Source organism: Xiphophorus maculatus, chromosome 21, assembly GCF_002775205.1.
Source record: "Xiphophorus maculatus strain JP 163 A chromosome 21, X_maculatus-5.0-male, whole genome shotgun sequence".
NCBI lineage: Eukaryota > Metazoa > Chordata > Actinopteri > Cyprinodontiformes > Poeciliidae > Xiphophorus > Xiphophorus maculatus.
In genome coordinates this window covers 12,009,856-12,024,784 of record NC_036463.1, presented here as the reverse complement: position 1 = coordinate 12,024,784, position 14,929 = coordinate 12,009,856, and the positions used below count along the sequence as shown (strand labels likewise).

Genomic DNA, 14,929 nt, shown 5'->3' with positions numbered 1-14,929 from the left:
ATCCTTGCAACCCCACATGAAGACCATTGAGTCCCATCAAGATAATCCTTAATAAAGAACGGCTTCACATTTAATCTTAGCTTGCTTCTCAAATTTCTTACTTGATATAGTTTTTGGCAAGTGCCGTTTTAGCGCTTATGTCAACTGGACCGTATCTGTGCATCTTCTGTTAAGCCTCCATTTGGCAGACACAAGGGAATTTAGGTTTTATTGTTGCACAAATTATAATTTTATTGTTTCTGCATAACACATCTCAGTTTTAAATCGGTCTACTTTTTTTAACATGTGCAAATGTTTAATTTTAGTTAGTAAACGCAATCGCAATTTAAAATTTAAAGCATAATTTGCCCTTTAAGTGAGATTGTTTGGGTTTGACAGCCTTTAATTTATTTCTTCTTCAGTCAAACTGTTGCGATGATTGGAGCTTTTATTCAAAACATGCCGCAGAGCACTGCATTCAGGAGGAAAATCTAAGTTTATTTAAGGCATAAACAATGCTGCATGATTATACCATGGAATTTGAAAATAACTCACTTGCAAAATTTCGTCTCCATCTAATTTTATACAGCTGCTTATTGACACAGAGAGAGAGAGCCAATGCCTGAATGCAACTACATAACTGGAATGTGTGCCTAACTGCTATTGAAATAGTTACCTGAGAGTCCCCCAGCATCTTTTATTAGTCAATTGAGTTATCAGCAACCTGCTCTATATGCAATATATTTCATGCTCTGATGCTATCATGTGATCGTATAGCTTTACCTTTGGGCATTTGGGTTGGAAAATGAACCAGAGTGTTCTGTTTCGGACAGTGTCCATACTGTCACTGCTGTGTGTTTCAGTCAGGAAAGATGATTGATCTATTTTGTTCATTTCTTTATTGATTTCAGTTATGCTCATGTTGGCACAGTTTTGTTTGGCTGGATAAGTTACACCTGAGTTACTCAAAAAGAACTGACTAATTTATAACTTTAATAATCATTATAAATCACATTTAAAAGGTTGTCTTTCATTAACACATTTTTAAATTCCTTAAGATGAGATCGCTAGAGGTTCTCACAGTATGGTAATCAGTTTATTTTTTATTTATTTATGTTATTTAAAAGAGATAAAAGTAGTGAATATTTCTTTACATTTTATATATCATGTATAGTGTTTTGTGGTCACAGCTAATTTACAACTAGTGTTCCTTGCCAGCTTAAAGAATTAAGGCATATATAATCAGCTGGAATTGCAAAACTACTGTCAATAAAAGTCTACAAAGATTTGCACAGCCTAAAGTAGAGGTAATGATGACATGCAACAATTAAATGGTTATGCCACGGTTTTAGATTACATCCACACAAACTTTAGGAAAAAAATTACATTATAATCAGATACTTTTTTATATTAAACACAGGGTCAAATAATCATCCTGCCCTTAAAGTTACATGTTAGTTATCATAGGTATTTTGTTATGTGTAAAACATATTTATGTTTGTTTTATTTTGGCGCTTGAAGTTAAGCATCAAGTTAACAAGCATTTGCAGAATAAAAAAATGCAAAATTTAGTACAATTCTTAAAGTAAATGACTCCTTGTTTACAATATCCTCTTTATCTTTATTTTCTTTGTAGAGTGACACTCTATTGTATAACACTCTGATATTAGCTGGTTAAATGCTCATCTAGCCAATTTGAAGTGGACCGACACAGACTGCTCCTGGATGAGTTTTAAAAAGTCATTCCTTTGCACAAAATGAAATATCAAAAAAGGAATTTCACTGCATTGTATTACAAATATAATCAGAATGGAGTGAATGGGATCAAACGTAAATTTGCCTATGTGAAAGTTTTTATTAGATTATATTTTTCTGTATACACCTTGGATCTGTTGGATCATGTAAAGTGCCAGAAGATGACATTTGTTATGAATTAATGCTATATAGCTGAATAGATTTAAATTAATAATGCTGATGGCTGGTTCTCCTTTGGTCTCCATGCCATGGAAGCTGAAAATATTTCCAAACAACCAAATTTGTCTGTTCTGTATGCCTTCTTTCAACCAGCTGACCAGCAACAAGTTTGGGAAGGACAGTTTTGAGTCACTCTATGCTCCACCACACAACTTGGGGGGAAAAAAAAAAAAACTCTGCTCACTCATATTAAAGTTGTGGGACCGGTAGGTTGGAAATTGTCACTGGTTTTGAAACGTAATTGTTTTTCAAGGTTTTTAAAGCATTGGTGTACTTTGACATGGTTCAAATGCCAAATGTGATGGCATTTGAACCATGTCTAACTGCAGCTGCTAAAACAAGATAGTCAATATAAACTTGTTGTTGGTAGGTGTAAGTGTATTTACTCCACCTCTCTCCTTAAGCAACATAGTGTAGGTTTTTTCAGCAAGCTAACAGGCAGTGCACAGCAACAGCTGGAGAGGAGTAGCACTGTTTCTCCAAGCTTCAAACTATCCTAGAAAAATTAGATCACTCCAGCTCTATGTCATTAAAAGGACTTCAGTCTGTATGAATAGTATCATGAAAATTCTAGTGTTTTTTAAAGCTAAACCTGTTTATAACCCTTGACATTAATATTAGACATATCCCTATAGTGATGCTTACATGGCTATTTTTTATACCAGATTAATTATTTATAACAGAGTTCAGACAGAAATACAACAGGAGGGAACATTTATTTCAATGTTTATTTAAAATAATAATTAATTTAACCACTTGGGTTTTGCGTGTTCATAGGAACTTTCAATATCTCTTTAAATGTACTTTAAAAGTAACCATAGGGACAGAATGATGGCAAATTTCAGCAGTTTTTAAAACAGTAACCTTTGAAATATTTCAATACCTTGATACCGGGAACCAGCCCATCTCTGTTACTTATTATAAAGAACTGACTAGGAGGTAACAGAGTTTTAAAAGAAGTCCAGACTGAAACACAGCAGACTATTCTTCCAGCCGTGGGTGTTTTTTCTCTCTCACCACCTCCTTACCATAGTAAATGTATGATTTCCTCTTTCCTCATAATCATTTGTCAGTATTACATTTGGTTTTTCATCTGCAGGTTTTTTAAGGCATGGAAATTAAACAAATTTTTAATGGTTCACTGGTATTTTGACCAGTTTACACACAAATGATATCCTTAGAAATAATGTCATGACATTTTGCAGCTAAATCTGTTCAGGCCTCATCACCAGCTTGAATAAATCACCAGTTTCAGCTCATCGGTAGCACTGCGGCCCTGCGATGCAGCTTCGCTCAGTTGAAATAATAACCTGGAGCAGACAGAAGGCAATCATTACCTTGCACATAGACGCTGTGCGTATGTGTTGACGGAGGACTTCCACTAGAGTGCTGCGGAGACGGGCAGAGGCGAGACTCTCGGCCGTTGTTAAACCTCTGGCTCCCCATCACCTATAAGCTAATGACCTAGCCCTCTGTTTGCTCTCTGAAGTCCTTCTGTGTCAGAAAGAAATCCATCTTTGACCCTGAGCTCACAAGAGAAAGCAAAAACCAAAAAAAAAAGATGTGGTTTGCGGTGGGGAGAAAAAATGAGCATACCAAAAACAAGAGAGAAAGAGGAGGGGGGTGAGGAGAAAAGTTTGAGCCCTCGGGCTATGTGAGCAGAGCCTGCTGTTGAGCATTGTCTTAGTCTGCACTGATACAATCTGGAGAGGACTCTTTTTCTTAAAGCTGGGAGTGAATGACATATGGAGGAGCTTGTGTGCGGCACAACTCCCTTGTGCCTCCTCCAGCCCCAAAGTCTTCCTGTGAGAGCGCCGAGCAACTTTTCAGCTTTTTCAAACAGCAGCAGCAGCCTCTCTCTCCCTCTAACTCATTCACCGCTTCCCTCCCTCCCTCCCTCTGTGTTGCCCTCACACACTCCCTCTCTCTCCTTTTTCCCCCCTCTTCCTCAGACACTCACCAGTCACTGCCTGAAGCAGTAATCGGACAACTCTGGTTCTCAATAAGACAGTCTCCTGAGATACCGAGCTGGGCTCAATGGGTTCCAACACCTAAAATGAGAAAGAAAAAAAGTAGTCCTGTAGTTTACATTTACTGCGCTACAGATTCTACCAACAGTCTGAGACCTGTTTAAGACAGCGTGTTGTCCTCTCTGCTGGACTGCCCGACCCTTTTTCCAGAAGATTTCTTTTTTAAAGGGGAAGATAAAAAGAGGGGATAAGCGCACAGGGATTCAACTGTAATAGTAGTGAGTATTACTTTAATTTCTTTCTCATGTTTGACATAACTAACTGTCCTGTCTTAACTTATTTTGGCTTTTGGTGTGACTGACTCCGTAATTACTTATTTTATCACGTAAATTACTATTACAGTATGTAATTCCCAATTACTGCAAATTTCCAGAAAATTTGTATTATTTATTCTCTTTATTTTTGGCCAAATCTTGTGATATCATTAAAATTTAAAGAAACCCTGCAAAATCGCAATTATTAAAAAAAAAAGAAAATCAAAAACCTAAGAGATTTTTGTCCATTTAGAAAATTAATTAACAACAAGTAAATAAAATAAAGGCCTTCTTGAGTATTTACAAAAATACAAAGTTACTCAAACAAAAAAATTGAAGAGAAAATTACATGCAATATTTAATTTAAAAAAGGAATCTGGTAACACCATATAAAAATATTGTTACTTAGGTATTAATTTTCACCTGCATGTTAAATATTTGTTAAAAATTTTACTTAATTTTTGCTGGCGATAATACATGTGACACACAAGGTTTAGAATGCATAAATAAATACATAAATAAAAATATATGTATTTAGATGTCTTCTAAAACCTATAACCTTTATTGTTTGTTAATAAAAATTTGAAATTAAAATTACTTAAGTGACATCAAATTTAACATCCTCATGTAAATATTTCCCAATTTAGTTTTCCTGTCTTTTTCCTTGGTGCAGTCTAGTTTCTTTTTTTTTATTCGAGAAAGAAGGCGTATTTTACACTGCAGTAGTTAATTTTCTCCAAGCAGACTCAAGAAAACGAACACAGTCAAAGCAGCTGACATCCAATGCCATCTGCTGAGGCCAGGAATGCCGTGGGGAGACCCGAGAGCCTCCGCGCGTCTCACCACGACGACAGGCCTCGACTCCCGGCTGTGCGGCGTCTCCGCTCGCCATCATTTCACGTGCAGGGAAGATGATGATGATTCATCCGGTCGTAATCACCAGCCTCGCTAATTGAAGGACGTTCTGATTTAATGTTCTTGCCTTTGAGTCCTTGCTTACCTTGAAAGTAAAAAAAATAATAATTACAGTTCGGTGTATAAGTATGTGTGATAGGAACATATCTTTTAGAGGTTGGCCTTTATTTCTGTTGACTTTGTTCAGCATCTAATTCCTTCTCTTTCTGTGTGTTAATGAAAGAGAGGAAATGAGCGTTAGTGAGGCAGCCTGCCTGTCCTCTGTGCCATGAAGACAAGCTTGACAGCGCGTGTGACTGCCTGCTGCTGCTATTCACACACAAACAATAACCGTATTTATTCAATTAACAGATAATGAGCAGGCTGATTTAAAGGCTGTTTACACTGCCTATTTGCTTTACACAGACAGAGATTAGGGTGCATGTCTAGCTGCAGTGTGCGCCGGTGACAGTGGCATTGTTTGCCTAGGGACTGATGTCTTTCGTATTGGATGCGTCTAGTCGGTCGGGCTCTTGGCCTGCAGATTGAAAACGGTGAAAGACACACAGCGCTAATTGATCCATCTTCATTCAGAAAGTAGAGAGGAAAGATGGGGAGTTGAAAACAGGGCACAAGAGAAGGAAGAAGGTAATAGGGACCCTCTATTAAGTAGCCTGTAGTAGGTGATTAGTGGGCTGGGGGTGTTTACTAAATACCGTGGGGTGTTGTTTTCTTAACACGCCACTGTTTGGATCTGAAATATGTGGTTGAAAGAGCAGGAAATGAGCTTTTAGATGAAGGCCTTACAGATCTCTAATCACTAAAATCTTTCCTGTGTTTACTTGTAAATATCTTGATGTGAGGATCATTGTGAATTGGCCTATTGTCCAGGCACTATATATTGTATTATTTTAAACACAAACTGTTTGTGCTAGGTATTTTATCCTAATATTTTCTTCAAAATAAAAAAAAAAATACATATTTCATAACTGAAAGGATTAAAAGTTCAAGTCAAAAGCGCCACACATACAAAATCATTAACATTTGTCGCTTGACCTGCTTTCTGCTCTAGCTTGTAAAAAATATCTCCTGGCCCCTCAGTGGCCACAGTGGTTGGCAGGTTGTGATAAAATGTCCACCTTAAATCTTATTTGATAGCCTCTCAAAGGCAGAACCACCTTCTGGAAATAATTTTGAGGGTTGAAGAAGGTGGTATTAACAGATTTAACGTAGCTGCGGAAGGACCTGCTGAGGCACAATAGCAGATTAAATCCAAATTACAGCGACAAATTGCGCATCAGCACGCATCTGCTGACAGCTATGTTTTTATTCACAGACAAGAAAATAAAGTCACACTGTTGAATAAAATTTTTAAATAAAATTTAAACATGGAGCTGAACAAGTAAACTTTTTTAGTGGATATATATGTAATGGCCAATTTTCAAATTAAAATATAATAACACACAGTAAGTTCAGAAATATAACTTGTTAAAATATTAAACACAAATCCAAATATTTTAGTGTTGGGTTTTTGGCACCTAGTATTTTTATGCAGAAAAATCACGAGTGAATCACAGCTTTTTGCAAACTGTACCCTAACATCTGTGTCCAATTGTTGTCTACATCTACATTCTTTTGCAAGTAGATTTATTTTTCCTGGGCTACCATGTGGATTCAGCTGACCAGTTTAAGTGGAGATTAGATGTTTTAAACTCCGTGTTTGATTAAAGAATTGTTTTGCAAATGTTATAACAAACCACACTTCAAGTATACACTTTAAAATATCTCATAGCATGTGTATTGTATTTTAGGCATATTCTTTTTAATTTATGTAAAAAAATAAAATGAAAAAAAAAGAATTTGTTAAGTCCCCAGATTTTGCATTCAAAACAATACCATCAATGTGAATGAGAAGGGCATCGCATGCATCGTAACACAGGTCACACAGATCAGACGCCTTGCATGTTGTGATCATCTATGTTAAAAGCTTGGCTCGGGCTATATTTACCTTTGGCAATGCAGGTCTTGAAATAAGTAAAGCGAAACTAAAAGGCTAGCAAACCACCGTGAATGAAGCTTGTTGTGGCACTTCGTCTTCTTAATGACACTTCTACCGCTTCATCTAGCTGGTCTTTGTTCTTGCTAAGGCTTCAAAGACCTGGCAGTTCAGGTTGAAGCAAGATGAACATCAAAGATGCTGAATGTGGCCTTTTTTCTTTACACAATAAATATTTTGTGGTAAAGACAAAAGGTTTCTTTTTTTTAAAATTATGCTTTCGTTCCTCTCCCCTTCGTTTTTACTTTCCTCATGTTTTCACCTGCTGGAGGTGGTAGAGACACCAGGAAGGTAATGGCTTTATTGGGCTGCACCATTCACCACTTAGAATACCACATTAGTCCACCACAGGAGCCCCCTCCCGACCTTGTGATCGCTGTTAATGTGCTGTGGCAGAATGTGTTTCTCTTTCTTTATAGTTTTTAGCTCTGTGGATTTTACTTTGAGATTTATTTTTTCTTAAATATTGTTCTATTTTTATTCCCCTCAACAGAGATTGGTTTTGAATGAAAATACCCACTTTTTGGTGTTTTTTTATTGTTTAAACATTAGAATGGAATATAATGGTTATGTTCTGTTGCTAGTTATGGGAGAGGAGGCAAATTGTAAAGATAGAATGGTATTCATGAAGACTTTGCTATGGTGTGAAGAGCAAAGCCTGTTTGAAAAAAAAAAAACTTAAGACCATCAAGCTCAGGTTACCTTGGCTCATGTAAACAGTGGGCTATTAAAAAAAAAACCCTGCTCCGATCTGGGGGGAAAAAAGAACATTATATCTCTCTTTTTTATTTCCCTGAACAGATGAATACCTTTGACCTTTTTCTGGACCATCTATTCCCATGGAGGGTCAGAGTCAAGTCTAATACAATGCCATAACCATGCAAGTATATGACCCCGCTTGATGTTCGTAGAGAGGCAGGCCCAAGCTGGACTGGACAGCAAAATGTAACTGTCAGCTAAAGGAGAGTAATAGAGGCATTCGCGGCATCATAGGAAACATATGTGGCTCCATATGCTCTCCATGTTCTTGTTTCCAGTCTGCTTCATTGTCTGAGATGCACCACTGATCTGGGGGCCTCTAAAGTGCCTTGCGTTGGTGTGTGTGAAAGAGAGTGAGAGATGTGTGTTGTCGTGTGTGTGTGTGTGTGTGTGTGTGTGTACATTTACACCACTCTGATCTGGGGCCCCTGAGTGCCCTGCGCAAGATATATGCAAGCAAACAGGCATGAGTTATGTGTCTTTGTTTGCAAAAGTAAAGCCATCGACACAGATAGTTGCGGTTAGCCTAATTATGCATAACAAGCTATGAGATTATCGCTTTTTAATAATTCCGATCAAAATACCACACTTTTTGGAAAGTTCCACACAAATTTAATACAAAAAATTGATAAATTATGTAATTTAATGCATTTTACTACTGCCGTCCAAATAACATAATACTGATTATTACACTAATAATTTTAACTACCTTTTTATCTGTTAATTGTTTTCATATTTCCAAAAGGCATTGGTTGATTACTGGTATCAAGACAGAGTATTGCTTTAAATAGTCCTAGTTTAAAAAATATCTTAAACATTATATTGTTTCTAATGAAATGCACTTTCCCTTGCTAAGAAAAAAGACAAAACTGGCATTTTAGAATTATTTTTGGTTGCAAAAAACACATAAACCAAAGGAGCACCACCTTTTGCTCTTACTAAGAAACTTTAATTTATAGCTAAAGGTGGCAAACTACGAATTAGAAGAACTCAACTTTTGTTCTATCATAATTAAACTGACAAATATTATGAAAACATCATTATACCTTGTAGTCTATTTATTACAATACTTTATGGCAGTAGAAATAGTTTTTGTTCCTTTACGTTTTAAATAAAAACAAGGGAATTATGTTGAACTGTTTTGGGGTTTTTTAAATATTTTTTGTAACATCATACTTTTAAACTGTAGTGATTTTACATTCTTATCACACTCCTCAAACCTTTCCTGTTAGCATTAGATTGTAGTAGCTCTCTTTCAGTCAGCTGACTGGAAGTGTGTAGCAACAGTTGGGTGAGGGGCACCGATGCGTTGCTCTTTGCCCTTCACTCCAACATGATCTCTGCCCTTTTGTTGTAAGGGTTTTGAACTACAGGAACATTACGACAGAAAATCTTAGCAGTCTTAAACTTTTTTAAATTTTTGGTATGCCTTGATAGTGTGAGTGTGCATACTCATTCTGTGTGTTGTTTTGGGGGATTCAGAGCTAGGTTGTTTCATAGTTTCTTTCTGTGTAATAGCCACAAGCTGGGGCAGGCCTGTAGGAAGGGGCCCCATTGGTCATTAGGACTTGTCATTATGCCTGGAGGAGGAGTGCTGATAAATTCAGATAGTGTCAATTGCAGATGAAAGATTTGCTGAAGATGCTAGGGGTGTCACGGTCGACTAGCCTCTGCTCAACAAGTCCCATCTTCTTTCAGTCAGCAGGAAAGTAGAAAGACTCTCCCACACTCCGGTTCCCCTCAGCCCCTTGCACCCCCAGCCCCTCACCCTGCTGCCTACCTTCGCTTCTTTAGCCCCACTACACAGTTCCCCCCCACCCAGCCTTCCTGCTTACCTTGGCTAAGCTGCTTTGCATGTTGATTGGGGGAGGGCTAATCCAGTTTGCAGCTGTCGTAGACCAATGATGAATCACCTTTCCGTCATTTGGCCATGCTCCCCTTACTCAGGGAGGAGGGAGGACCTGGAGGAGGAAACAACAGTGGAGTAGGACTGCGGCTCAGAGACAGACAATGTGAGCCTCTGTTCCCTCGCCAGCCCTCTCTTCCCATTTTGCTCCAGAATAACAATAATGTTTTCTCTGATAAGCCTTTTTGTGTCATGGATGGCTCCGGACTGTGACATCAAGCTGCAGTAACAAGGACTGACATTGTTTCCTTCCTGGGGCAGGTGGAGGCAGAATAAAGAAAAGGGAGTGTGGTTTGAGAGGACTCAGAGCTGTCTAGGTCCAGGTAAGAGCAAAGTTGTGTCAGTTCCAGTAGTGCCAAAGAAATGTAGCTCTTTGTGTGGCATCAGGGATTGCTTTAAAAATGGGCATTTCTCTGCTAAATTTGTTTCCTAACTCCAGTAGACTTTTAAGCTGGCAGTATGTGACTGCAAATGTTGACCCACATAGGAGAGTGCAGACTTTGCAGGAAAAGTTTTTACAAGGAAAAGGTTTAGTGTCCCTTTATTTTCCTCAAGCTTGTAGAGTGTGATAATTTTAACATGAGTAAACTAGTATATCCGAGGAGAAAAATATATTCTTGTGCCCATAAGTAATTTTTTTTTTTCTGTTTTGTATTTTTCTTTAATTATTTCATGTTTTTACCCACCTTTTTTGAGTACACTCTGGTCCTTGGTAAAATGTTCAAAGCAATGAAGCAGAAAATTATTTAAACCCGTGGCAAATTATTGTCATTCAACCAAGAAACTCTTATTTTTTTTGGTGATAGGAAATGAGACAGGCATCTCAAAAAATTATTAAAGAAGTACACATTTTTATAAACAACTTTTTTTAGAATTTTGGAGAGTTGGAGATAAATGATAAGTTATACCGTTATCAAGAAGTTTTGGAAAAATCCGTTATGGCACTACAGCATTCAAACCGTTCATATAATTGTTGAGCAGCAGTATATATGTTTCCACTGGTGTTCTGATAATTTCTCTGTGGTGATGAGCTCCTTGCCATCACCTTAATGTATCTCCGTTCATAGATTTTTGATGAGACTACTTTTGGTCAGAATAAACATGTAGCAACCATGTAACTATTGCATTTATATTATATAAATATAATATGTGCATGTGGGGGGGTGTAGCGGTGTGTTGGTGGCTGTACATACATATACATTTGTGTGGGTGTAGGCGTGTGTGTGTCAAAATGTAGTGTCTAATAGTTATAGTTTCATCTAGTTAAAATCAGGTTTTTGCCCCCGGTATTATTGTAACAACCCCTTTATAGAAGCGTATTTATTTATCAGCAGCAGACATACAGAAACTTTGAAAATTAATTGAAGCAAAAAAAAAAATAAATCCAAAACCGTTGCGATAAGAACAGTAGTTTTATTTTCTTGTCTTCTCTTCTTCTTTTTTTTCAAATCTCTTGTGCCTCCTATCTACACTGTTGTCTGTGGACGATCAAATCCTTTGAGTGCTCAGATGAGAAGATAGAATAATGTTTTCTGTGGCGTGGTCTTTTGTATAAACACAGAAACAATTAAGGAGCTTGCCAGAGCAAACACACGCCTCATGAACTTCTCATCCGCCCATCACTGAGGTATTGGCTCTTATAATCAGGCAGAATGCTGTGCTCCTAACACATTAAGCATTGCCTCAAACCAGCAAAACATCTGTTTGCACTCATCATCACCCCCAAAACGATATACACTTAAGATCATTTTAGCTGCATGAAACAGATTAATTAGACTGTAAACATTTCGTAAAACAACTTGTAAAATTATGACGAAACCATTGCAAACACACACACAGTTACACATATTTTTTCATATATATAGCTGTCCCTAGTTTACACTAACTTTGTGCTTTAAAAAAAGAAAAAAAATTAATGTCAGAGTCTTGTGTTTTCACTGAAACTACAATGATTTGTGTAATTTGATTTGCTGTGTGTGTGTATGTGTGTCCTTTCAGGTCTATGGAAATGCAGGATCTAGCCAGTCCTCACAGCCGAGTAAGTGGAAGCAGCGAATCTCCTAATGGTCCCAGCCTCGACAACTCACATATCAGCAACAATTCCATGACACCCAATGGCACAGAAGGTGCGTTTGCTGTGTTTTAATCAGAAATATTAGAATGTTATTATAGAAATTAGCTATTTGAATGTAAAGATATACGTATAAGAATGGAAGCAGCAAAATCTTTTTGAGACCAGGAAGTGTTCATGTAGCTTAAACGTGGTTGTTACTGTGAAGCTTTTAATTCTATTTTCTGCTGGTAAATGTGTATGTTGCACAGTAGTTGTTTTCAGTGACTATTAGCTGTTTATTCAAGCATCCATGTAATTATTCAAAGCCCGCAGCATGGAAATGATTGCGTTTTGAATGTGGTCTCCTCTGTACATACTTATTTGCTCAGGTGATTCGCCTGTGCTTTAAATCTGAGCCTTTGTTTAGTGAAGCAGTCACAACCCAACAAATTATTTAAATGATCCCTTGCCGTGTAATCTCCATGTTTTATATTAGCCCGGGGCTCAGAGTTTATGTTTCTCGCCTTGCAGACTGTCATGTGTCCCTTTTGCCATTCTGTCTTTCCCATAGGAGATAACATCACAATGCTTACCACTGCAGACTGGTTGTTAGGTTCTAACTTACAGTCTACAGCAGGTTTGTCTACTTTTAGTGACACAATGAAAGGACAATACTTGGTGTTTTTCCCAAACTCAAATAGAAGTACTCATTTTTCCCCAATTATCCCTCTTGGTAAAGTAATTTGTGTTCATCAAAATCTCCCTCAAATGCAAACTTCATTAGTTGCCAAAAGTACAAAACTGCCTCAACTATTGTGCCTTTCATTAAGAAACTATTTGGATTTTCTGGTATTTTGTTTCAAGCATGGTTTGACACCATCTGGCCTTGAGTTCATTGTTACAAAGTGGTCAGATTGTGAACTTCTTGTTGGGATCCTCCATGCTGCCTCTTGAACATAGTGGTCATTGTTTGCTATGTGACCCCCAGTGTGTGCTAGTTTATGCATGCACTATGTGACCATATTTTTACCGTTGTGTTGTTCAAAGGTGTTACCCCTCATCAACATGTGTGCAAGCACTGCAGAAACATGTATAACATGACAGCAAATGGCTTCTTCAACCATGAGGGATTCTACTAAGCATGACTCCTTCGCCCACATTGTCAATTTGCTTTGCCACAAAAAAGAAAAAAGAAATCCCTTAGCCCGCCTGAAGTGAAATGGATTGATTTCAAAGATTCCTGAGCTGTCAGAGAGCTGTGAAATTGTCTTTGCAAATCTATTGCTGGGCTATATAATGGAGTCAAGGTCAAACCGTGTTAGCTACACTCTTAAAACGATTTTATATACTATATATTTTCTTGACACGTCAATTGAAGTTGCATGTCTTACACACGTTCTTTTTCTCTGTAGCTTTCAAATGCATCTCTTAGTCAAATATAACAAGTTGACTGTGCTCTTTCAGAACTGCAAAAATACAGTTTTATAGTTATTTCAAAACTTAGTATAAATAACTTGCAGTGATCGATCGGAATCAGCTCATTTTTACTCGAGTTGCTAAAACACTAAAAAATGAGAATTATACCTTCCATATTTACTGAAAAACAAATTTAAGTGCATCAACCAACGTTACATCCTTTTTTTGTTTGATAAAAAACAAAAAAGGAGCTAAAGGAATAGGCTTGGATACTTAATGCAAATACTCTTGTAAGTTCCTAATTTTCTATTATACTTTAAACTACCACCTTATTTTTTATCCGTTACATGTTGCCCTCCTCACAAATAAATAATACTCTGAAGAGATTAAAAATCTGAATCGGTAGATGAGACAAAAGAAACAAAAGTGGTTTTAGTCAGGAAAAGCCTTATCTGTGCATCTCTATTTATACATATGAGAAATTATGACAAACTAATATTAAAGGAATTTAAATTTGGCAATTTTGAAATTCAGAAGCAAGCTGTTGCTCTTTTTGTCCCTCTCAGATCTTTTCTGTTTTTTGTGGGGTTTTTTAGTTTTTTATTTTAGTTTTTTTAGCGCTGAAGATAATGTCCATTTTTCATCCTAACTTGATTTGGTGACAATGTGACTCTTTATTTACAGTTAAAACAGAGCCAATGAGCAGCAGCGAAATCGCCTCTTCAGTCACAGACTCTGCTTTAGACAGCTTCTCAGGATCAGGTGAGGGGAAAACATTGTCTCATGTGAACGTTTTTGAGTATGCGTGAACTAACACACACAAACACACCCAAACTGATTATGTGATGAGCCTAGAGATGGGTGGCTGATAAGTCAGGCCTTAGTAAGTGTTCCAGCAGTCAGTCTAATCTAATGTGTGTGCTTGTATTTCTGTGCGTTTAGGCACAAAATACGTTTTCCTGACTTTGTCAGCAAATTTGTATGCTGCGCTTGCTTACATGTGTGGGTGTAGTTGTTCACTCTGTTGGTTCCCATGTCAGTGAGGGCTGAATTATGACCTGCTGGGCCCAAAGTCTGTCTGTCCAGTGGAGTGACATGGCGTCCCAGTGGCCCTCACTCTCCATGGGCTGTTACCCTATCGTCAGAGCCAGTGTTTTCACACCTTCCTTTCAGTAAAGAAACATCATACAGACACACACACATAAACACATTGCTACCTAAGGCCGAAGCCGTCTTTCTTCCACCCTCTGTGATATCACTTTGCTGCAGAATGAGGCATTTTGTGCTAAAATTCATTAATAGAAGTGTGTGGTATTAACTTACTGCAAATTTTCCTGTATTTTCTCAACCATTTAACTAAGTACTTGATACTTAACGCTAGAACAGCATAAATCACTGCATGACTTTTGTCTCTGACAATATTAATGAAATTTAGTAATCTTATACCCCTTATCCTCCGTGGGGAAACCCAAAGCTCTGTTCAGAGGAGAAAGTGTTGTCCAGTGGCAGGTGCTGCCGATGTGGGAAAAGTGTTCAGTATTAATAACGTGTGTGAGGGGTTACAGAGGCATACAGTTTCATACAGTAAGCACTCCCCCGCAGCAAAAT

At 37.6% G+C, this 14,929-nt stretch overlaps 1 protein-coding gene across 15 annotated transcripts in view; it reads left to right on the top strand.

Annotated features, from left to right (window-relative positions):
• eya1 (EYA transcriptional coactivator and phosphatase 1) overlaps positions 1-14,929 on the top strand; it is a 78,624-nt gene that overhangs the window by 27,412 nt on the left and 36,283 nt on the right. For 5 of the 15 annotated variants that reach the window (XM_023326853.1, XM_023326858.1, XM_023326859.1 and 2 more), the window contains exons 3-6: positions 9,894-10,175; positions 11,851-11,978; positions 12,477-12,542; positions 14,006-14,083. In XM_023326853.1, coding sequence (XP_023182621.1) covers positions 11,855-11,978; positions 12,477-12,542; positions 14,006-14,083 — 268 coding nt within the window. In that variant the 5' untranslated portion in view covers positions 9,894-10,175; positions 11,851-11,854. Of the gene's footprint in view, positions 1-3,924; positions 4,202-9,893; positions 10,176-11,850; positions 11,979-12,476; positions 12,543-14,005; positions 14,084-14,929 lie in introns of those variants that run through there. The other 10 variants (XM_014476251.2, XM_014476249.2, XM_014476248.2 and 7 more) reach the window with 5 other exon arrangements.